Genomic DNA, 24929 nt, shown 5'->3' with positions numbered 1-24929 from the left:
GGATGGCATTTTTGTTTCCATTTGGTGTTTCTATTAAAAGATGTTGGTAGGGGATGTATATTTTCCCCAACCCTTATACAGAGCTCTTGTTATAGGTCAGTTATTTTTAATTTCCAGGAAGAGCACCTGGAGGGAGACTTGTTAGTGATCTTCCTCTTTGCTCCAGGAAAGGAAGATCTCTTCTTGCCTTCTAACTCAACTGTATTAGATGTAATCACATGGCGGGGGTGCAAACACAAAGTCTCCACCTGTCTCCTCACCTATTCCTGACATCTTCTGACATTGTGAGAAGGTACCTTAGGACCTTGTGACATTAGCTATTAAGACATAACTGTTACCCATTACTCTAAAAATCCAAAACCCACAAGTAGCCCATGCAGGGGAAAATACAAGTTTCTCTGTGCAAGCAACTGTTCATATGAGCCTCTATAGCTTTGAAGAATATATTTTTGCTTCATAGGATGCTACCAGACTGGAAGATGAATCCCTAAGGGAAGAGTTCCCACTCTCTGAGTTAGATTCACTGAATATAAAATAATAACTCTCAAAATAGATTTAAAGTCTGTACCATAGCTGCATGATTTGTTTACTGTGCTCATTTGTCCCATTCTTTAGGTTTGAAGACGGCACAGTCTCTTTTCTTGATATCATTGCTCTGAAACATGGATTTGATGTTCTGGAAAAACTCACAGGTCAGTTAACATAACTAATGCTGAAGAGTGAAGTTCTAGATTTATACTCAAGGCACAAGTCTAAGAGTGAAATTCTAGATTTATACTCAGGGCACAAGTCTGATCATATTTCCTATGGCTGTAGCCTAATTTTCTTTCTAGATTTATTATCCATATTCACCAATGTGAAGATCAGACTTCAGTGTAACTGGTTTATCCAAGCCTTGCGTATCAGATTATTCCAGCCTGGTTTGGAAAAAACAAAATATGCAGACTGTTCTCCACATACACACACAAGGCTTGAGTACATCGAGCACATCTAGTCTGCCTCACACTCACAAAAATGCAACAGGAAAATCATAGTAGAAAGTACCTGAGCTACATCCTATTGAGACTTGATGCAGTAAGAGTTCCTGCTGTGCATGAGGACCAGGCAACTTGACCTGGTGTGGAAGAGCCATTTGGTAATACAGATTAATAGAGGAACCAAAAAAGAGAGTTTAGAGTACACCCCAGAGCTTTTTGTTAAATAGGAAATATAGTCCCACTGTGCAGGTAGCTATTTTCAAACAGTGAAATTTCCAGACTATGAATTTTCACAGCAGTTTATTTATGTCTGTACTTTGACACACTTTAATGGAAAGCAGCATTATGTTGTTGGGTTTTTTTTTTCTCATTTTGTTCTGTATTTGATGTAACTTAGCACTGTAAGTCTTATGGAAATTCCCAGAAAAGCACGTGATTGTGAAATTGTAGTGCAGTTCCTGCTTCTTGAGGTGCAAAGTGAAAGGAGAAGAGACAACAGTCACATGCTGCAACAAGAGAAATTCTGACTGGGCATAAAGAAATAACTTTTCTGTCAACCAGAATCCCCAGGTCCTTTTCAGCCAGGCAGCTTTCCTGCCACTCTTCCCCAAGCCTGTAGCGTTGCATGGGGTTGTTGTGACCGAAGTGCAGGACCTGGCACTTGGCATTGTTAAATCTCATACAGATGGCCTCGGCCCATCAGTCCAGCCTGTCCAGGTCCCTCTGCAGGGCCATCCTACCCTCAAGGAAATCGATGCTCCCACCCAGTTTGGTGTCATCTGCAAACTTACTGAGGGTGCACTCAATCCCCTCATCCAGATCGTTGATAAAGATATTAAACAAGACTGGCCCAAGTATTAAGCCCTGGGGAACACCACTCGTGACCAGTCACCAACTGGACTTAACTCCATTCACCACAACTCTCTGGGCTTGGCCACCCAACCAGTTTTTTACCGAATGAAGTGTATGCCTGCCCAAGCAATGAGCTGCCAGCTTCCCAAGGAGAATGCTATGGGAGACGATCTCAAAGGCTTTGCTAAAGCCCAGGTAGATGACATCCACAGCCTTTCCTTCATCCACCAGGTGGGTCACCAAGTCATAGAAGGAGATCAGGTTGGTCAAGCAGGACCTGCCTTTCATGAACCCATGTTGGCTGGGCCCAATCCCCTGGTTGACTTGCACATGCCTGTTGAGTTCACTCAATATGAACCGCTCCATAATCTTTCCTGGCACCAAAGTCAGGCTGACAGGCCTGTAGTTCCCTGGATCCTCCTTCTGGCCCTTCTTGTAGATGGGTGTCACACTGGCAAGCCTCCAGTCATCAGGGACCTCCCCTGTTAACCAGGACTGCTGACAGATGATGGAAAGTGCCTTGGCAAGCTCCTCTGCCAGCTCCCTCAGTACTCTCGGGTGGATCCCATCTGGCCCCATAGACTTGTGAGCATCCAGGTGGCATAGCAGGTCGTTAACTGCTTCCTCCTGGACTATGGGGGCTCCATTCTGCTCCCCATCCCTGTCTTGCAGCTCAGGGGGCTGAAAGCCCTGGGGATGACTGGTCTGGCTATTAAAGACAGAGGCAAAGAAGGCATTAAGTACCTCAGCCTTTTCCTCATCCTTGGTGACAATGTTCCCCCCTGCATCCAGCAAAGGATGGAGATTCTCCTGGGCTCTCTTTTTTTTGTTGATGTACTTGATGGGATAGAGGAAAACACTACCTGTGCTTCTGATCCTGCAACCAGTCGCCCCAGCGCTCTGCAGTCCCTTTTGATTGCTTTAGGACTTCTCTCTGCAACCTCATCACTGCCAACCTGTACAACCAGCAGTGGGTGGTAATCGGAGGGCCTTACCAGATCACGGAGTTTCTTAGTAATGTCCCTAGCCCAGGCCCCAGGGAGGCAGCAGGCTTCCCTGTGGGATGGGTCCGGATGGCAGATTGGGCCCTCAGTTCCCTGCAGGAGAGATCACCTACCACAGTTACCCTCCTTTTTTTCTTAACAGGGGCAGTCGTAATCCATGGGGCTGACTGACTGGCCCTCAGCACCCCCCTGGCTGGACCCTCACCTTCACCTACCTCCCCACTTGCCTGGCCCTCAACTTCCAGAGCCCCATATCTGTTGTGTAAGGGCAACTGGGAAGGTGAGGGAGGCCGGGAGGGGATTAGCCTGCCTCCCTGGGCAGGGACCTGTTTCCATTCCCCCCCATCTCTTGGATCCCCTCCTTCTGCTTGCCGGCAAGAGGGCAGGGGATCCTCTGCTCCTTGTGGGGCCTCCGCCTGCTGCCCTGGCCCCAGGGACGGTAGGGTGCGGCTCCACCAGTCTATCTCCCTCTCGCACTCCCTGACACTCCTCAGCCTTTCCACCTCCTCCTTCAGCTCTGCCACCAGGCTGAGGACATCATCTACCTGGTCACATTGAAGACATCTTCCGTCTCCACTGCCCTCCAGTACTAGTGACAGGCTCAGGCACTCCCTGCAGCCGGCGACCTGGATGGCTGCATGTTTGTGGAGGAGCTCCATCTGGGTCGCCACATTCCTTCTGGCAGAGGCTTTCGGGCGGATGGTAACCATAGCTGCCAGGTCCTCTCCTGGGAGGGCAATGACCACTGCCTGAGTTTCTCCTTGGAGCTAGGAGGGGGACTAGGCCTTCCCCGCACGCCCTGACAGCGCCAACTGCGGCGCAAACTGACACGCCATGCCCTGTTTGCCCGTCCTGGTCGCCGCGCTCCTGGTCGCTCGTGCTGGAAGACAGACCTTTCCAGTTACTGCTTAGGGCATCTTCATGCAGTAGACTGAGTCTGTGGCTATGTGCAGAGCTAACTACATTTGACATTTATAAACAAGCTCAGAGCCTGCCATCTTGATCTTGCCTATGGTTTATGGAATGGAAATTCTCCAGTCACACTAACTTTGGGAAGCTAGTGCAAACCTGGCAAAGGTCTCTTCACAGTGGACTTCCCTGGGAAGATCATTTCCATGGCATATTTGCTATCCTGACTTCATCTCCCCAAGCAAAGGGTGGGTAGCCTGGGATAAGAGGCCAGTGCAGGCTTTGTAGCTTGCTAGGGAGTCTCATGACTTTGAAGCTCTTTTCAGTGGCTCCCAGTGTTTGAGTATCTTTGAAGCCCTTAACATGGAGCTGACACTGAAGTCCCAAATAAAACTTTGAGCTCATCTTCAAGCCAGAAGCTCTATGTGAAGTGTGACATTCATGTGCCTTGTTGACTCTAGGATAGCCTGCTGTTTGTCTGGCTCAGTACCCCAAATGCACCACCTCTCTGTGATTGCTGCTGTGGGTCAGTGATTCTCCTGAAAGGTGCAGGAGATGACACCTGGCCAAGGAACCTTGCGCCACTGGCTGTGCAGGAGGCTTGCACCATGGCATGCTTCCACATGTGGAGCGTGCCAGATTAACAAAATATGTTCCTGAAAGATGTGTTTCATACTCAGGTATGTGCACAGTTAATCTGTAATGTCTGAACCCCCCTTCTCCAGTGCACTCTTTGATTTCCTATATAAAGGCATAAAGTGTATCCTGATGTAAAAGAGACCCGAGCCCAGAGAGACACTGACTATGTATTTTTCAGGCTGGTAGAATTTCTGCTAGTGTCTATGGACGTTTATTGTCAGGATTTATCTGAAGGATTCTAGTTTATTCTTCCTCGCAGAGCAAGACTTCTGTGAGGAGTATTCTCTTAGATGCTTGAGGTCTTGCTCATGTGGAAATCAATAGCAGAGTTTTCATCCGCTTCAATAGGTATCTGACTGAGCCCCAACAAGTAAGGATGTTTTGCTTTATGATGCTCCGCATGGAGACCAGGGATCAGAAACCAGCCTTTAGTATATGTTCTTGTAGTATAAAATGCTTCCAAAGAATGTGCAATCTTAAACAAACACATTCCCTTGTAAAGAGGGCTAACTGCTTTGGTTTAATGTGTAGGAGCATTGCCTGCCTTAATGAGAGAACTGATGATAGGATCTCCTCCATTGCATTTCTTGGCCATTTAAACCTCCTATTGGCACCTATTTCAGCTAAACAGATGAAAAATCTTTTAACACTAGACGGAGGGGAGTACTTAGCCCTGAACCTGAATAAAGTGGATAGCAGTGGATGAAAGGGTAGAATAGAGGCATGAATAAACAGTATGTTGAGACCTTTCAGTCTTTATTATTGCTTTTAATTTGCCTTCTGACCTATAGCGGTGATGAAAATCTAAGGCAGCTGAAGCGGCTTGGAATAACCTGTCAAAGGGTTCTCTGCAAAACTGTTATGAGGGTGGGTGAGTTGGCCTTAATTCTGGGCTTAAATCGTTTACTGCTTATGGGAGGTTGTTTGTTTGTTTGTTTGATAATGTTTTACAGTCTGGCTTGAAGTAGTAACTTCTTGTCTCCAGTTTCTGATTAATTTTTTTTTCTTTAACACTCATCAGTACCAAGCCTAACTGGTTCAAATAGCAAAGCACATGCATTTATACTACTTTGAAAGGAATACGGTGACCTGTTGTATTTGCTCATTAATAAAAAATGCATTTGACCATATCAACACCTTATTTTTTATCAGTACGCTTCAATAAAATCATTAAAAGGCTTTTTATGGCACTCTTTATCACATTGAAAGAGCTATGGACTCCTGTCTTCTGGACGCTAGAATACTTCTGTAGATGTGGTGAGAAGTGGATAGGCTGGATTGATGGGCTAAGGCCAATTGTATGAGGTTCAACAAGGCCAAGTGCCGGGTCCTGCACCTGGGTCACAACAACCCCATGCAACGCTACAGGCTTGGGGAGGAGTGGCTGGAAAGCTGCCTGGCGGAAAAGGACCCGGGGGTGTTGGTCGGCAGCCAGCTGAACATGAGCCAGCAGTGTGCCCAGGTGGCCAAGAAGGCCAACAGCATCCTGGCTTGTATCAGGAATAGTGTGGCCAGCAGGAGCAGGGGGGTGATTGTCCCCCTGTACTCAGCACTGGTGACGCCACACCTGGAATACTGTGTCCAGTTTTGGGCCCCTCAGTACCAGGAGGACGTTGAGGTGCTGGAGCGTGTTCAGAGATGGGCAACGAAGCTGGTGAAGGGTCTGGAGCACAGGCCTTCTGAGGAGCGGCTGAGGGAACTGAGATTGTTTAGTCTGGAGAAGAGGAGGCTGAGGGGAGACCTTATCGCTCTCTACAACTACCTGAAAGGAGGTTGTAGTGAGGTGGGTGTTGGTCTCTTCTCCCAAGTAGCTAGCGATAGGACAAGAGGAAATGGGCTCAAGCTGCACCAGGGGAGGTTTAGATTGGGTATTAGGAAAAATTTCTTCACGGAAAGGGTAGTCAAGCATTAGAACAGGCTGCCCAGGGAAGTGGTTGCATCATCATCCCTGGATGTATTTAAAAGACGTGTAGATGTGGCACTTAGAGACATGGTTTCGTGGTGGACTTGGCAGTGTTAGGTTAACAGTTAGACTCTATGATCTTAAAGGTGTTTTCCAACCTAAACAATTCTATGACTCTATGATTCTAAGTTTAGTAAATTTGCCAAAGCAATAATGTCTGTTGTCTGATGTATAACAACATATCTATTGAATTAGCTTCACAGAGATATTTTAGTAATTTTGCAGAGTATTTTCATTGATGTATTTTAACTGCTATAATAGCCTTTTTTCCTGATGTCACTTGTTGCACAGCTTGGATTTCACTAGACAGCAAGCTTTTCTGAAGCTGAAAATTGCTATGTAAAAAATGTGGATGTGGCTTTAAATTTTTAGATTTATAATCCTTTCATAAAAAAATGAAAAATAAAAATTTAGGAATATTTCTATTTTCAATTTTAAAATGTATTTTTTCCACAGTGCTAAAATGTAGAAAGGTAAAGAGAGACGAGAAAAAATGTAGGCTGAAAGAGTAAATGAGAAGAAACCTATACTGAGGAGAAATTCGAAAAACTAAATAAAAAATGGTTTTGAAAAATATTTGAATTATAAAACACCTGCACTGCTGGTATATCCTAGGTACCTTGGTGATCTCTAGTCAAATTCTGGAGTGCCACACTGAAAAGCAGAAGTGCCAGCACTGCCTCTTTGCATGTACAAGAGACCAGAGTAACTTACAGTAATCCATAGTGGAGGAAGAAATGGAATTCTGTAAAGGATTTAATCACCACATGAGCCACGAATTTTCCACAAAGTCAGGCTAGTCCTACACAATTATCTGTGACCCCAGATGAATTAAGCTTGTGTTCCAGTTAAGTAGGAAATTTCAACATCTCCCTTCATGGTAAAACTTATGTGATTATGCTTAAGTGTATGTTCTTGTAAGTACAAACATTTCTACATGGTATGTTTTTTAATTAAATTTTAATCATACAGAAGATAAATCAAACAAGCAGCATGCAAAGGTGATAACAGAACGTGGTACGGCTATGGTCACGTTTCGGTTTTTCCATCGTAAAATGCATTTTGTGTGCCCACTTATCAAAGCTAATGTGAAGGGTGACTGCAGTCCTCCAGCTTCCTCAGCCCCATCAACGTTTCTGTTGGCCCTTCTGTGTTGGCTGTGAGAGCAAGGCTGCCTGGTAGCCTGCAGTGCAGCACCGCAGCCTGCAAAACAGTACGTGCTGTCCAGAGCAGTATGGTTACCTTTCCAAACATTTAGCTCTTCAACTTCTGTAGGCATTGAATATATCTGTTCTTGGCACAACCGATGCAACAAGAGATTCAGTGCTTTGCAATTGCCATTTTCCCCTCACCATCCTTTTTTCCCCTGCACATAATTCAGAATATTGGAGTTTTGCAGGTTACTTACTTTCTGTCAAAGTGGTTCTGTCAAACCACCGTTCTTTTTGAACAGAGATTATTGGCATTTGTATGTATACAACAAAGCCATCACATGCTGTAGAAACACTTTGCAATCCAGAAGGACTGCAGATTTGTTTTTAAGCCACTTTATGCATATTTCTTCCACTTCAACTGTCAGAGTTTTCAGTGGCAAAATGCACTGTCAGATGTAAACGACTTCAGAATCTCACTGTGCTGTAGCTCCTGGAGTACTTGCTTTGCAGTCCCCCAACACAAACGATAATTCTCATTTTGGGTTGGAAACAGCCTGGAGTAGAAACAAGTGAAATAAAAAAAGTATTGTTGCTATTAATTCTGTCCTTCTGTGTAAAAAAATCACTGCGAAGTTCTTTTGGGATATAGTTGTGGTGGCTTGACCATGGCTGGACAGCAGGTGCCCACCAAAGCCGCTCTATCACTCCCCTCCTCAGCTGGACAGGGGAGAGAAAGTATAATGAAAGGCTTGTGAGTCGAGATAAAGACAGGGAGATCGCTCAGCAATTACTGTCACGGGCAAAACAGACTCAACTCAGGGAAATTAGTTTAACTTATTACCAGTCAAATCAGAGTAGGATAATGAGTAATAAGAACAAATCTTAAAACACCTTCCCCCCACCTCTCCCTTCTTCCCAGGCTCAACTTCACTCCTGATTTTCTCTGCCTCCTCCCCTGCAACAACGCAGGGGGACGGGGAATGGGGGCTGCGGTCAGTTCATCACACGTCATCTCTGCTGCTCCTTCCTCCTCAGGGGAGGGCTCCTCACACTCTTCCCCTGCTCCAGCGCGGGGTCCCTCCCACGGCAGACAGTCCTCCACGAACCTCTCCAGCGTGGGTCCTTCCCATGGGCTGCAGTTCTTCACAAACTGCTCCAGCGTGGGTCCCTTCCACGGGGTGCAGCCCTTCAGGAGCAGACTGCTCCAGCATGGGTTCCCCATGGGGTCACAAGTCCTGCCTGCAAACCTGCTCCAGCCTGGGCTCCTCTCTCCACGGGTCCACAGGTCCTGCCAGGAGCCTGCTCCAACGTGGGCTTCTCACAGGGTCACAGCCTCCTTCGGGCACATCCCCCTGCTCCGGCATGGGGTTCTCCCTGGGCTGCAGGTGGATATCTGCTCCACCGTGGGCCTCCATGGGCTGCAGGGGCACAGCTGCCTCCCCATGGGCTGCACCAGGGGCTGCAGGGGAATCTCTGCTCCGGTGCCTGGAGCACCTCCTGCCCTCCTTCTTCACTGGCCTTGGTGTCTGCGGAGTCGTTCCTCTCACATGTTCTCGCTCCTCTCTCCGGCTGCAGTTGCGTTGCATGGTGGTGGGGGGTTCCCCCTTCTTAAATACGTTACCCCAGAGGCACTGCCACCATCGCTGATGGGCTCGGCCTTGGCCAGCGGTGGGTCCATCTTGGAGCCGGCTGGCATTGGCTCTATCGGACATAGGGGAAGCTTCTAGCACCTTCTCACAGAAGCCACCCCTGTAGCCCCCCTGCTACCGACACCTTGCCATGCAAACCCAATGCAATAGTGTAGCCGGATTGTACCGATGTAATTATTGAAGATGGGGATGGAGATCACTAATGGAGGGTAAATCAGAGTTTCAGCGTTAGGCAGTGTCATGAAAAATAGAGATCTGTTTCTGAGTATGATATCATCTGACTAAATTCTTGACCTATCTCAACTTCCATTTAACAACAAGGCATATTTCATGCCAGAGTTACATCATGATGTGTGTGTGTGTATGTAAGCCATTTTCGGAGGTCTTGTGTCTTTATGATTTTTAAACTTAACCTTCAGCTGATATGTGTTTTTATTAGTAATTTTTTATCAGTTCTACAAATGATACTAAAGTATATCATTTGCAGTAATATTAGAAGGAGTACTTTAATTATAATGTCTGTTCAGGAAACATTATTTCTCTTCACAGGAAAATATAATTTTAAGATGTAGACTAAGTCTCCGAAGGATGATGAATTGAAAGTCTTTTTTAAATTCACTGGTGCTTGATTGGTTTTTGGAGAGTAAAGGTTGTATTGGCTTTCATAAAGGCGGTTATGCCACACAACAACAGCCAAAGAGAAATACAGTGCAGGATGCTAAATGGTGAGGCTAACTTTGATTTTTAATTTGGTCTTTGGGACTTCTGAGTTGTGTTTTGCCCTCTTGTAATTTTTACCATCTTCTGGTACATCAAGGACTTGTTGCAGCCAGTGATGGGATGTTGGGGAGCCTGCATTTAGTGGTGCTGCGCAGATTCTCATGTGTGTTGTGTTTAGACACTTAGGGTTATGCAAGTCATCCAGTTTAGAGCCAGAAAAGAATTTTCTCCTCAGTCAGATTGGCAGGGATTACGGGGATTTCTTCTATTGTGTGGAGTTTGTGACTGCATCCTGCCATTGTCTAGGCATGTCACCTAAACTTGGACCATGGTGTGATGCATGTGAATTTTACTGCTTTCATCCTTGGTGCTGCTTTCATAATTTTAATGGATTTGGGGGTTTTCTTTTAAAAATTGTAAGATTAAAGATGGCTTTAATACATGTGTTCTGGCTTGTAATTTATAGGTGTGTTGGAAGTGGATGCTCTGTTTTGGCCAGTGTTTATGGAATTCTTCATTTTAGGGGGAAATTCTTCCCTTGGGTTAAGAGAAAGAAGGAATAATTGATGAAATTTTTACTTTCTTTATGCCAACCATTTGGCACAAGATGAAGTTTAACATAAAAGAAACCTGGGCAATTTGTATTAATCTCCTCACCTCACTGCTCGTAATTAACACCTTCTCTAACTGGACTTGAGGGAGAGTTACGTATTCCTGAGAAAAAAATGTTTGACGAGTTGACAGTAGGGAGAAGATGCTCCATCCACACTCTAAATATGAAAATACGGATACATTGAAGAGAAGGCATTTTAAATTCTGGCATCAGAAAGAAAAGTTTGACTTCTAAATGTGAAGGGAGTGCATAAGAGCTTAAAATCCAAAGGTGTCCTGATTCCCAGATAATGTCACTACTGGTATGTCAAAAGACAAGAATCTCTTCTCTCCTTTCATGGATAGTGAGGTGACTCTTTCTGTTTTTAAATTTCTGTCCCAAGATAAACTTGATTTAGAGACCAAACTAGAAAGTAAGTTATTTATTTACTGCTAACAGTTCTTGCTGGTTTTCTTAGATTTCTTTTGTGACTTGCCTAATGCAAACTAGAAGTCATTTGTACCGTTGAAAGCAGAGCAGAACAGCTAGAGCATGATTTGAGCAGCTTTGAAAAAGTGAGTTGCTAGAAGAAATCCTGCCAGGGCCACCTTTGCAGACTTTAATCTTTATATAAAGTTTCTTTCTGGAAATAAAAACTGCTTTTATGTTTTGGGGGGGTTTAATATGCGTTTGCTAATATTGATGTGGATTGCATTCACGAACTGCCTAATCTATGAAGAGGCCTAGGAAAGGACCAAAAATGTCAGAGTCACTCCTCAGACCTGTAGAGATAACACAGGAAGAGGTAGTACAGCACATAAATGTCTTGGGTGTTTTTGCATAATACAGCTAGAGAGAAAAATAGGCTTCTTAAGAACTAAAAGAAGGGGAAAATGTCTTTATTATAAGCTGAGCTGATGGAGAAAAAGTGCAGCACAGCTGACAGAAAATATACTCTTGGCAAGAGATAATCGTTCTGTGTTCAGACAAAAAAGTTAGCAAGTCTTCTGTGGTGAAGGCATTTGATGGCGTCCGGTGTTATTACAGGGGAGAGATTTGCAGCAGTCTTTCCATGCTTCGGAGACTTCTGGGAAGAGGAAGCTGGGACAGCTAATAACTGGGGGATCACCACAGGTGCTTTTGCATTGGCTGTGGCTTGCAGAGGCAAGAAGTGGCAGGGAGAGTCAGCATCCAACACTGACAGGCTTCTCGCTCATCCAGTGATAACTGAGCTCTTGAGGTCTGCAGTTACTGAGAACTTCTCCTTTGGCAGGGCTGTGTACATTGCAGGTCTCAAATGTAAAGACTACAAGGAGAAACTTGAGGCAATTTTGCTTTGGGGGTTTTTATGTGTTTCCACATGAAAGGATGCTGGAGCCACTGATCTTGTTTTTCTCACCAATGAAGCCTTGACCCCCCTCTTTTGGCAGCAGAAGTGTCTCTTGTATGCCAGTTAGTGTGGCCTGTGCCTGCCTTTCCTCATCCATCCTTCTTTATGTGTCTAGTTTAGTCCCTAGATGAAGAAGAGGTCAGTTACAAGTACAGGGTGTCCTGCTAGTTACAATTCTGTGTTGTAGATCAGGAATTACTTCTGAAGTTATTGGAACCTGCAATAATTAAGATCACAGTAGGCGCTTTGCTTTTTGGTATGATTTATACACTTTAATCTAACTGTTGGCTAAAACATTACAGGGGAAAAAAACAAAAAAACAACAAACCAAAACCAACCAAACATGGGGAAGAAATAGGAAGAACAGCATTTGCACAGGGAATATGACAGCTGCTGCACATGTTAGTATCCTCAGTTGTCTTGTGTGGCGGGTCACAGTGTTGACTTTACTAAAGCCAGCAGAAGTGCCAAAGAGCCTGTGAATTTAAAAGAGCTATTGTTCTGTATTCTGAGGAGCAGCAAAGTGCACTCCTACACTGGTCATTCCCAAATACAGGGTTTAAGGCAGGAGTATGGTCATTAGTTGCACATTCTTGTCTGTTTTCTGTCTCTGCTAATCCTTTTTTTCCAACCCTGATTGGTAACATAAGAATGTGGATGGTGCCATTGAGCTGGGGTAGCTATAAATCAGAGTTGTTAATGAGCTGATAAGAGTAGAGTTTGTCCATGTGGTACCATTGTTCGAGGTAGTGGGTGGTGATCTAAAAAGAATGATAAAATCCTGGGCCTGCTCTCTCCCTATCACTGAAATCACGAGAGGTATACAGTAGTATACAACCAGGAAAGCAAGATGGGAGAACATTTAATAAACTGCAGTGATTAGTCTATTTCTATATTTACTCTATTTATTTAATTCATAATAAACCATTGTGTTCCTGACCGAAGAGATTGACTTTTTTTACAGTAGTATAGCAAATGACTAAGCAATCAGTATGTTTTTCTTTATTACATTGTATGTGAATCCCCGACTTAAAGCGTGGAGCCTCATTCCTATTCAGATCATCCACTGAACAAGGTTTTACTAATGTGAATACCAACTGTACAGTCTAATCTTCTTGCAGTTCTGTGTACCTTACTGCACATGGGATAATACAAGAAAGGTGTTTTTTGTGCCTTACATCAGATGGTTGCTGTGAAACTAAGCCCTGACCTACTGATGAATCAGAACCTCTACAGAGTCATTACCTGCACTTGTTCACTTTCAGGTTTGCAACAAGAGGTTGCGTTTCACTGTGAGGACCTCATGACCTTCACTGTGCGGACACTCTTATGAATGCTCCCATTGAAGTCAATGGGGCCATGAAAAGAAGGCTAATGTAATGGCCAGGGAGTTAGAAGAGGGCTTTGGAGACTTGAGTTCCTTTCCTCACCCACGAAATTTACTTTACTTCTATTAAATCACGTAGATACTAATCTTTAGGGGAGCAGGAAGTTAGGTAACTAAATGTGTTTCCAGATCTGTATTTAATCTCTAGGTAGGATTTATCTTATGTTGCTGTCAGCACCTACATCTGAGGTCACCATTTAGATTCCTATTGCAATCAGTGGAACAGACGGTACTTCACCAGCTTGATCCCTCTGACCTTTTGTTGAAATTTAGGATGAGAGGAGTTACAGCCAGCAAAACGAGTTCTCATTGTCTATTAAGGCAGCTTAGATGTTAGCTTAGTGTGGTATAGGACATTACTTTTACATAACTATCCTGCTAACGATCCCTTTGGGACTAGAAATCTGAACCATCTGAACTAGTTGAGGTGGAAGTAGTGGTTTGGGTTTTTTACCTTCCCTTTGATCTGTGGCTTGCGTTGGGCAGTGCAAGTTCTACATTTCTCATGGTGGAAATAAACCAGTAAAGCAAAACAGGGAATCATAGAATCATAGAATGGTTTGGGTTGGAAGGGACCTTTAGAGGTCATCCAGCCCAACCCCCTGCAGTGAGCAGGGACAGCTTTAACCAGATCAGGGTGCTCACAGCCACGACCAACCTGACCTTGAATGTTTCTAAGGATGGGGCCTCTACCACCTCTCTGGGCAACCTGTTCCAGTGCTTCACCACCCTCATTGTAAAAAATTTCTTCCTTATATCCAGTCTAAATCTATCCTCCTTTAGTTTAAAACCATTCCTCCTTGTCCTGTCACAACAGGCCTTGCTAAAAAGATTGTCCCCATCTTTCCTATAGACCCCCTTTAGGTACTGAATGCGGTGGAAGAGCCCTGAGGAGCGTGAAGGCTGAGCGTGAGGTGTTCTGTTTAGGAAACCTTCATCTGTCTATTCCTCTATGAGTGATTTCTGATTTGCAACATATATTTCATGCTTCAAATCCAAGCTTATTCAGGTAGATATTGCTTTCTCTGAGAGGGAAAGGCTCACAGTCTGACAGCAGACAAACTATCTTGCAAAGGCAAAAAAATTTCTGTCTCCAGGGTGAGAATGTCCCTGTCATAAAGATGTCTTATGTGAAGAGTGTGTATGTACAGCTGACTTCAGACGTCTGTGATCGTTTTCATTTTCAAATGACTGGTTAAAGCGGATTAGGAGGAAAGAAAGCTCAGTTGGTTCTTTTGCATCAAAAGAAGCAGTTGTTGGGATTGTGGTTAATTTATTAGGAAAGACATGCTTAACTGAGCATATATTTGCTAATGGCTGTACTTGGAATTAAAACAATTAAAGAATCAGTATTACAAAATGAGCAAGTAAGCTGTACTGAAAGTACAGCCAAGCACATACAATGTATTTGGAAGGCAAGTTTGAATTAATGGATGGGGCCTACCTTTTTTTCCGTAGATGCAGAATCTGTTCCCAGTTCCGCCTGAGGCAGCACTATGAAATCTGTCACTTTCAAAAAATGAAGTGGGAGAAGTTGTTGTAGCCTACATCAAGAGAGAATGGGTGTAAGATCCAACTGTTTGATAAAGTCTGTAGGAATATTAACAGCAGACAAGAGTAATGAGGGTCTGATCCTCTGGTTCCCAGACGGATCCAGCATCACCTACACATGGCTAAAGGATATCTTGGAGAAGTGCTTTCTGTCTCTAATACCTTTCTCCCGCGATCATTTTCTGTGTCAGATATAGTTAGGATCTGAAGGAATTGTCATTTTCACTACAAAGTTGTCATTGTCATTGAGAACCTGTAAAGCCCTGTGGGACCTTAGATTTCAAAGGAGAACAGAAGTGAGGACCTTTAGACTTGGGTGCAGACCTTCCAAAGAATTTTTGCTATCTAAATTAATTGATTAAGCTAGGGTTCTTGTTATCCTTGGAATACCCATTTAAATGGGGAAAAAATAAAAATCTTATGCAGTTCTATTCTTAAAACCTGTATAAGAAATACTCAAGAATTACCTCTATATAGTTCCAGCTAAAAAACAGAATTGAAAGGGAAGTGGAAAATAAAATTACACATAAATTAATTCCATTACATTTTAAACAATGTAATATATTGCTAATTAATTTTTGCCACATCTTCATATACTAACAAGGAAATAAAATGTTAGCTTGTGGATACTAATTTTCTTGACTGATACATGAACAGTTTTCTTACCAACATGCACCTGGAAAATAAACCTTGACAGGACAGTGAAATAAATTTACTTATATGAAAAACTAGAGCACACTGTGATTAGAGAAGGGATCAGCGTTTTGGCATTTGCGGAAGAAGGTCTGGCTGGCATTAGGGGTGTGCACTTCAGCCATCCCTCTGCAGATCTCAGGGTCCCGTTCTAGTGCACACTGGCTACCATGGCAAGGATTACCTTATTACATTTATTACATTTTTAATTTCCTAGCTAACTGGATCCAGCTGTTTCAGCCCTTCATGCAACACAGATATTTTATGCTAAATCCAAAGGGGCTAAATTAAAGTGAAAGGAAATTTGCATATTATGTAAAACTCTACTTGTTCAGCAGATCCAGATTATATGGTGCTAATCACAAACACTAGATAGAGTAAATCCTCTTGAAGTCACCCTGGGGTTAAGTCAAATGCTTTATACTCTTTGACACATACCCATGAAATATGTAATCAAGTCTGTTTGACGTCCTCTCCTAATTACGTGTGTGTATTTTAAGCAGATGCTTTTCCAGCTGATCTGCTCCTTTTGAGATCTTTTCTTCATTATTAATCAGAAAATCATGCTGTATGTTAATGGCAAGTGCCAATTATGAGAAACTAATATTAGTTTCTTTGCTTAGAAGCTGTGCTTTCGCAATAAGACCATTGCCAAATAACATATAGATGTAAAGAAAATGTAAGAACATTTATGTTATCCTGAATGCCGGAATGTTATCCATCAGGGGCATAATTATTCTACAATGTACTGTGCTATTTCAGCCTAAAACTAAAATTTATTCTTCCACATACTGATTTTTTAGTTTGAGCAGAAATATTAAGTAAAGAAAGTTCTCCGTTGGAAGTAGGAATGGACTGCTTGTTTTCACAAAAGCTAGAATTTAAATGATTCAAATATTTTTTCTCCCAGGACCCCACATTCGTAACTTCTGTCAAGAATATTAATACATAAGCTTAGCCTTTTGTGAATTCTTCTTGCTCACTGAGATAATATCAGGAGAAAAAAATAATATTTAATTAACATGGGAGTCACTGAGTTTTAAGTAAACACCATTTTTATTGTGACTATGTAAGAACAGTCTTCAGAAATTGCTAGTGACGTAGTTGGTTTTACCCCTGCTCTTCAGCCAAAGGATGCAAACTGCCCCACTTGCATTTTTCTGAAGTTTCAGACTTAGTCTGTTCCCTTAAGTGTGTTTAGCAGAGACATCTACCGGCAAAACGTTAACTAGCAGCCTCTTCCTCAGGTCCTACAATACTGTTTCTTACACCTCTGAAGGGAAACCTGCTAATACAGAAATGAGTAGTTTGAAGCTTTTAGATGTGCTGGAGCATTAAATCTATCATTTGGGAAGAAGCATTAAGTAGTATACCAACAGATAGAAAATTAATAAAGTCAAAATAAAATTTTCCTATTGTCTCACTAAGCTTACTTCCTGTTGAACTACTGCTCTACTTTTAGTGGAGATGTGTATATCAGAGAAGAAGAGAATAAAGGAGTTTATGATCCATTGTAGATGAACAGGACTAATTGCAAATCTCGTAATAATCGTAGTTAGTCTCCACTGATTTTGATTCAGTCAATATCGAATGGAAAGAAAGAAATTACAGGATATAATCAGAAGAGCTGTTCTGCCTACAATGACTGGTTTCGTGTCTAATGCTTGCTCCACACTCGCAGTTTATTTTTTTGATAAACATGTACCTCAGCTGTCACCTCTGCCGAGTTTTTAATGGCTCTCAATAGAACCATTCTAAATACGGTTTCAATGCTTGTGTGCTAGCTGCTCTAGTTGTGGTTTAAATGCTTAGAGGTGGTCAGTGGTGGAATGAGCAAATGCCTGGCTCTTGCACAGATGGAGATACAAGCAATCCATGAGGTTCCTGGAATGCGTTGATGATAACTTCCTTCTCCAAGTGATAGAGGAGCCAACAAAGAGAGGTACTATGCTGGACCTTGTTCTCACCCACAAGGAGGGGCTGGTGGGGAATGTGAAGCTCAAGGGCAGCATTGGCTGCAATGACCATGAAATGGTGGAGTTCAAGACCCTTAGGGCAGCAAGGAGGGTGCACAGCAAGCACACTACCCTGGGCTTCAGGAGAGCAGCCTTTGGCCTCTTCAGGGATCTACATGGTAGGGTACCATGAGATAAAGCCCTAGGGGAAATGGGGTCCAAGAAAGCTGGTTAATATTCAAGGATCACCTTCTCCAAGCTCAGGAGCAATGCATCCCAACAAAGAGGAAGTCAGGCAAAAACACCAGGATGCCTGCATGGATGAACAAGGAGCTCCTGGACAAAATCAAACACAAAAAGGAAACCTTCAGAGAGTGGAAGCAGGGACAGGTAGCCTGGGAGGAATACAGAGAAATTGTTCGAGCAGCCAGGGATCAGGTTAGGAAAGCTGAAGCCCTGATAGAATTAAATCTGACCAGGAATGTCAAGGGCAACAAGAAAAGCTCCTATGGGTATATCGGTGATAAAAGGAAGACTAGGGAAAATATGGGCCCTCTCCAGAAGGAAACAGGTTACCTGGTTACCTGGGATATGGAGAAATCTGAGGTACTCAATGACTTTTTTGCCTCCATCTTCACCAGGAAGTGCTCAAGCCACACTACCCAAGTTGCAGAAGGCAAAGGCAGAGACTGGGAAAATGAAGAACTACCCACTGTAGGCGATCAGATTCAAGACCATCTAAGGAACCTGAAGGTGCACAAGTCCATGGGCCCTGATGAGATGCATCTGCTGGTCCTGAGGGAACTGGCGGATGAAGTTGCTAAGCCACTATCCATGATATTTGAGAAGTCATGGCAGTCTGGTGAAGTTTCTACTAACTGGAACAAGGGAAACATAACCCCCATTTTTAAAAAGGGAAAAAAGGAGGACCTGGGGAACTACAGTCCAGTCAGTCTCACCTCTGTGCCCAGCAATATCATGGAGCAGATCCTCCTGGAAACTATACTAAGGCATATGGAAAATAAGGAGATGAATGGTGACAGCCAACATGGCTTCACGAAGGGCAACTCGTGCCTGACAAATATGGTGGCCTTGCAGAACAGGGTTGTGGCATTGGTGGATAAGGGAAGAGCAACTGACATCATCTACCTGGACTTGTGCAAAGCATTTGAGACATTCCCACATGACATCCTTGTCTCTAAATTGGAGAGGCACGGATTTGACAGGTGGACCACTTGGTGGATAAGGAACTGGCTGGATGGTCGCACTCAAAGAGTTGCAGTCAATGGCTTGATGTCCAAGTGGAGACCAGTGGTGTGTGGCATTCCTCAGGGGTTGGTATTGGGACCGGCACTGTTTAACATCTTTGTCGATGACACAGACAGCGGGATTGAGTGCACCCTCAGCAAGTTTGCTGATGACACCAAGCTGTGTGGTGTGATCAACACGCTGGAGGGAAGGGATGCCATCCAGAGGGACATTGACAGACTTGAGAGGTGGGCCTGTGTGAACCTCATGAAGTTCAACAGGGCCAAGTGCAAGGTCCTGCACCTGGGTTGGGGCAATCCCAAGCACAAATATGGGCTGGACAGAGAATGGATTGAGAGCAGCCCTGAGGAAAAGGACTTGGAGGTGTTGGTTGATGAGAAGCTCAGCATGACCTGGCAATGTGCACTTGCAGCCCAGAAAGCCAACCGTATCCTGGGCTGCATCAAAAGAAGCGTGGCCAGCAGGTCGAGGGAGGTGATTCTGCCCTCTGCTCTGGTGAGACCCCACCTCGAGTACTGCATTCAGCTCTGGGGTCCCCAACATAAGAAGGACGTGGACCTGTTGGAGTGAGTCCAGAGGGCCACGAAGATGATCAGGGCTGGACCACATCTCCTATGAGGCCAGGCTGAGAGAGCTGGGGTTGTTCAGCCTGGAGAAGAGAAGGCTCTGGGGACACCTTATTGCAGCCTCCCAGTACCTGAAGGGGGCCTACAAGACAGCTGGAGAGGGACTTTTTACAAGGGCAGGTAGTGATAGGACAAGGGGTAATGGCTTTAAACTGAAAGAGGGTAGATTTAGATTACATATAAGGAAGAAATTCTTCCTTATATCTGGAACAGGTTGTCCAAAGAAGTTGTGGATGCCCCATTCCTGGAAGTGTTCAAGGCCAGGTTGGATGGTGGCTTTGAGCAACCTGGTCTAATGGAAGGCATTCCTGCCCATGGCAGGGGGCTTGGAACTAGATGATCTTTAAGGTCCCTTCCAACCCAAACCATTCTATGATTCTATGATTCTACGTCCTCTTTGGGCTCAGGCCCTGGAGGAGCCCCCAGGAGTCCACCCAGCAGCCCTGCCTCTTCTTCTTCGGTCCAGCCTCTATGCCCTCCCTGGAGACACCCACATACATTGGGGTGGGCATAGCCTAATAGAGGTGGAAAAGCAGAACTGAAAGAACACAGATGGTTACATCCCCCCCAACAAAAGGTCATTAAATATTTAAAAATCAGTCTTTGTGTTTTTGGTTAACCTGTGGATTCAAGACACTAAGAAACATCTCATCCACCTAGCTGGAGTGGGCATATTTTCTCACAATTGCTACCAGTAAAATATATTTTAAAAAGTACCTGTCTTCTAATGTTTGTTTTTCAGGGGATAGTTGAATCATTTTAAGAGATGAGTCCTGCTTATAAGAAGCCTGCTATAGCAATTAAATTTTTCAGACCTGCTTTATTCAAGTAAAATGTCACTATTCTCTGAAGTAAATGTTCACTGAACCTATTTTGATCAGTTCATGTGTTACATTCCTAAAAGTCTTCATTTAGTTTTATTCTAGGTTTATATGCATTTGTAATGGTCATTTCAGGTCTGTTATGCTTTCAGGTGTATGTGTGCTCCTCAGCGAAACTCCAGATTTAAGATCCACACATCTGCTCACCCATATCACATCCCCTATTCCCCCATTTTCACCCACATCCTAATTTTCATGAAAATTTGCTGCTAAAAGATCTCCACTTGTGTGCTGCTTTAATTGCAAATGTTGCAGTTTTATGACAGCTAGAAAAATATTTTTGTAAGTTTTTCCTCTGGTCCTCCTTTCTCCTGCCCTCCTTTTTCCTTTCTTTTTTCTTTTTATCTTTTTACTTTAAAGAGCTGCAAGTATTTTGTTAAAGCATCTTAGAAATTGTACTCTACTATACTGAATTTAATACAAAGGTTTGAAATTCTTGGTATAACTTGGTTGTTGCTTATGGTCTTTTAGCGTGAGTGTGTTGTCTCAAGTTGATGCTAAAATTTCCATTTTATTACTGTTTTGACCAAGAATTGCTCCTTTTAGTATTTTATTCACATCATTAATTGAAACCCCAGGACACTAAAATTTCTGCCGAGTTTCTCCTTTAAAGTATAAACTTCCAAATCAGCTTGAACTTTGGCTACCTTCCTACTGAATGCTTCATAAGATTTTAAGGCAGTCATAAAAATCAATTTATTTTGTAAGTATTAGGCTAATGTCAATGATATTGTCACAATTATCAACAAAAAATGGTGCTGAGCAGGAAAAATTCTGCCATAAGAATAAAAGATACATTTAGCTTTATAAATTGAGGGTACAGAGATGTAATAAAAACTTTTTGGGTTATCCAGTCCATGCAAAAAATTTGATACTCTCTTAAAAAATAAGGACTGAATAAGCAGATTTATAATTTCAATGAATTTTATCATTAATAGTACCAATCACAGGGATTTAGGGAGATAAGATCGCTGACACAAATTTTCTCAGCTTAACTACTGCAGGTAGAGGACTTTCGTTTTTTACAGTAGAGCGATGTTGGCAGAAGGTCTGCTCAGTTTTATGCAGTTATTTCACTAAGCAAACTAGGTTGAGCTATCGTCACAGTAGCTGGTGTAAACCTTTACGTTAGATAGATTTTGATACCATAACCACACTGGCAAAACCTTTAAGGAATAAAAAGCTATTTGTTCCTGAGTGTCTAGCAGCACAATTCTATACGTTAGGCATGATGTTCCAAGTCAGTGTAAAATAAGGTGAAAATGCCACACTTCTGACACGGCAGCATACTACACCCCTCTTCTAATGGCCTAAATAACTACAGCACTGTGCAAGGCAACCAATATTCATGATCCTGTGGGGAGTCCTTACCCAGTATAAACTGTCATAGTTTATTGATGTTAGTGGAGGTATGATAGTTGACAACACCTGCCCCTAAATCTTTGGCCAAGATCATAGAGATGCTTTTTGAAAAGCTGCCATTTATAGATGGGTTTGAGAAATATCTTCAGAGTACTGACCCCTAACAATTGAGCTAGTTTCACTCCTTGGACATGGCTAGGAGTTCACACCATGGAAGAACTTCATCCCGAAAATTAAAGGGCAAGCCTGAGGATCAGAATTATTGAGCTGGTTTTATTTATATAAATAAATTTGCATAAATTCTGGCAACACTCTAGAGTGATATGATTTTCTTTCCATACTGTATAAAGAAAAATTGGCGTAAATTGATTCTAGATGAGTTAGCAGATGATAGGGTAGGTTAGATGCTCACAGTTATGTTGTGTTGAGCTTGTTTTGGGACAGAGGAGGATGTCTGTTTTGAAAGGTTTCTTTTTCAATTTAGATCCTATAATCACAGCAATAATTTATTTTGCTTCTTGTGGCTCTATGTTAAGCAGTGAAACTCAGCTTCTAACTAGTAGAGAGCCTGGGCCCAAGTGTGAGTAAGTTGTTTTCTTAAAGTATACCAAGAATTGTTATGTGCTTCCAGGCACCTGTTTTTAACTTCTTACATTTATTTTTCCTTTTCACATTAGTGCCAGGGTTTTTTTGTTGTTGTTTTTTGGAAACGAGGATCATCTCTGTTCATGGAGGTGTTTTCAACTATTTTTTCAGCCTGATTTCATTTAGAACAAGTATCATTAGGGTTTTTGTTGTAATTTCTTTCTTCTCCACTGTCTTTATTGATTTGGTATGAGAATATCTACTTTTTATTTTGAGAGAAATGAGGTGATCTTCTACAGGGACATGAAACTCAGATTTCACTTAGGCTCTGGTTCACAAGATCTGCTAATTCACCATCATCACTGCTGATTAAGTGATTAAGAGATTTCTGTTTCCAGACATCCATCCCAAACCTTGGCCAGAGTTGATGCCTAGAGGCTGAGTAGTCGGTGTACCTACTTCTGAGCTCTGGCAGTTGGCAGCCCAACCTACTAAGCTAAGTTTCATCTGCCTCTGCCAAGATAAATAAAAATCATGAAATGCTGTGGCTGAATGCTTGAATTCACAATCCTTGTTAGGCCTATGGGTGACAGTTACAGAGTTTGCCACTTCTGGTCTTATAGTCTCTTCTATAGCCAGTGTGTAGTGTAGTCTGACAGAAGCTGCTAAGCAGAGGCTTGAATTCATGTCAATATAATCTAAAAAACACAAGTCCAGTCCAAAGGTATTTGAGACATAAAATCTCCCATAATTTTATATTAAGGTGATATTGGTGGAGAATGTAAGCTGCATGGACTATCTTGGAGAATAATGTGGAAAATACTGAAGTGCCACCCTATAAATCAGTTGTTTCTTATAATCCAAAGTATGTAATGCAGTCCTGATTAGCTGATTACGCAAGCACAGAATTGGAGGGTGCTTAGCGATGAGGAACAGCACAAAAGAGTGCTCACATGAACAGAAACTAAAATAATTGATAGTATCCTTTAGGGACGTGTCTCTGCTTAACAAAAAAAAAAAAAAAAAGGATGCTTGTGTGGATTTAAAACCCTGCTTAGAACACAAAATGTGTGTTTTCCCACATGTGTTTGGTTTTGCGGTGTTTGCCATGTTTAAAGCATTCCCATAGTGCCTCCTGTTCCTGCTGTTCTACAGGGCCATTGCTATTCTTAGAAGCAAGTCACCAGGGGAATTAAACCAGTGTTCAAGAAAGGGGGAAAAAACAGGAGAAGAAACTGTGAGGACAATGCAATTGTTCCTGTTCCACTTGATTCAATAAGAACAAAAACATTAAAAGATTTGGGGCCTGCAAGCTGCTGCTGTACTGACTAATTTACCATGTGTGCAAAAGATCAGTGAGGGGTCCTTGAGGTAGCCAGCATGCACTGTTGATCTGGGCAGTTGAACTGCTGGGTACATTCAATTATTAAGGAAAACAATGAAGTTCAAACTCCAAAATATCTTTTTCTTGATGTGTGTAATTCATGTGGGTGTTTGGATTGTGCTAGTTAAATTGTGAGAAACTTAATGCAAAAATAATAATTACCCAGTTAAATGCATTGACATATTTCTATTAATCTCTCTCATTAAATTATTAAGCCACTTATCTATCTTTAGAACTAATACGCACTACATGACTAGTGGACGTTATATTGATAACAAATCTAGAAGGAATTTTTACCCTTTTCAAGAAGTATCAGCTAAACAAACTAGATAGCTCTGCGCATCCATCATACACTGATAATGCCAAAGGTTGAACCAGCCTCACTGTTACTTGGGGAACTATTTTCATGAAGGTGTGCAGGATTTGACCCAACTTCATGAGTTTTCTAGAACAAACCTCAACTTTTTTATTATGTTCTGAGCTTTTTGCTCCTATAAAATAACATTTATATATAGGTAACAGTATTATGTGCGATTTGCAACTGTGCTTTATCTTTTACACTGCAACAAGCTAAAATATAATGGATGATTTTCAAAGTCCTGGTTTTGACAGGTCTCCAAATTATTTCACTCTCCAACATGAAAGATCTCGAGGCATGCTGTAAGCATATGTATAGTGTAAAGGGTTGTGAGAAGGGTATGTGGCCAGGTTCCTGAGTTGTGTTTGGAGAGAGCCGGGGAGCAGCATCTGTCAGCTAATCAGAGGATGAGAGGATCAGGCCAATGGCTGCATCCAGCACAGAAAGTTATAGAATGGGAAAAAGGAAGGTGATATGCTAAAATACTTACAAATGCAAGCCCAGCTGCAGGACAGCATTATGTGGGAGTTATTTGTATAGTTCTCATGAAGAGATTTTATATTTAGTGAGTTGGATTTGCCAGCTCTGTGTTGAGCTCATGGACAAAATTATTATTTGCATTATGTTCTTCCCCCCTGTCATGGTTTAGCCCCAGCCAGCAACTCAGCACCACGCAGCCGCTCGCTCACTCCCCCTACCCCGGTGGGATGGGGGAGAGAATCGGAGGAGTAAGAGTGAGAAACACTCCTGGGTTGAGATAAGGACAGTTTAAGAATTGAAATAAAGTAAAATAGTAATGATAATAATAACAATATAATAATGATAATAACAATAATAATATACAAAGCAAATGATGCACAATGCAATTGCTCACCACCCGCCAACCGATACCCAGACAGTTCCCAAGCAGCGACTGCTGCTCCCCGGCGAACTCCCCCCAGTTTATATACTGAGCGTGATGTCATATGGTATGGAATAGCCCTTTGGGCAGTTTGGGTCAGCTGTCCTGGCTGTGCCCCCTCCCAGTTT

General features: G+C 42.8%; 1 protein-coding gene across 1 annotated transcript in view; it reads left to right on the top strand.

The window, feature by feature from the left end:
* MOCOS (molybdenum cofactor sulfurase) overlaps positions 1-24929 on the top strand; it is a 237960-nt gene that overhangs the window by 132713 nt on the left and 80318 nt on the right. Inside the window, exon 5 of the mRNA XM_075705959.1 lies at positions 616-692. Coding sequence (XP_075562074.1) covers positions 616-692 — 77 coding nt within the window. The remainder of the gene's footprint in view (positions 1-615; positions 693-24929) is intronic.

The sequence above is a fragment of the Pelecanus crispus genome, chromosome 2, assembly GCF_030463565.1.
Source record: "Pelecanus crispus isolate bPelCri1 chromosome 2, bPelCri1.pri, whole genome shotgun sequence".
In the NCBI taxonomy this organism is placed as follows: Eukaryota; Metazoa; Chordata; class Aves; order Pelecaniformes; family Pelecanidae; genus Pelecanus; species Pelecanus crispus.
Note: the sequence above shows the minus strand (reverse complement) of the source record. Positions and strands in the feature narration are given on the sequence as shown.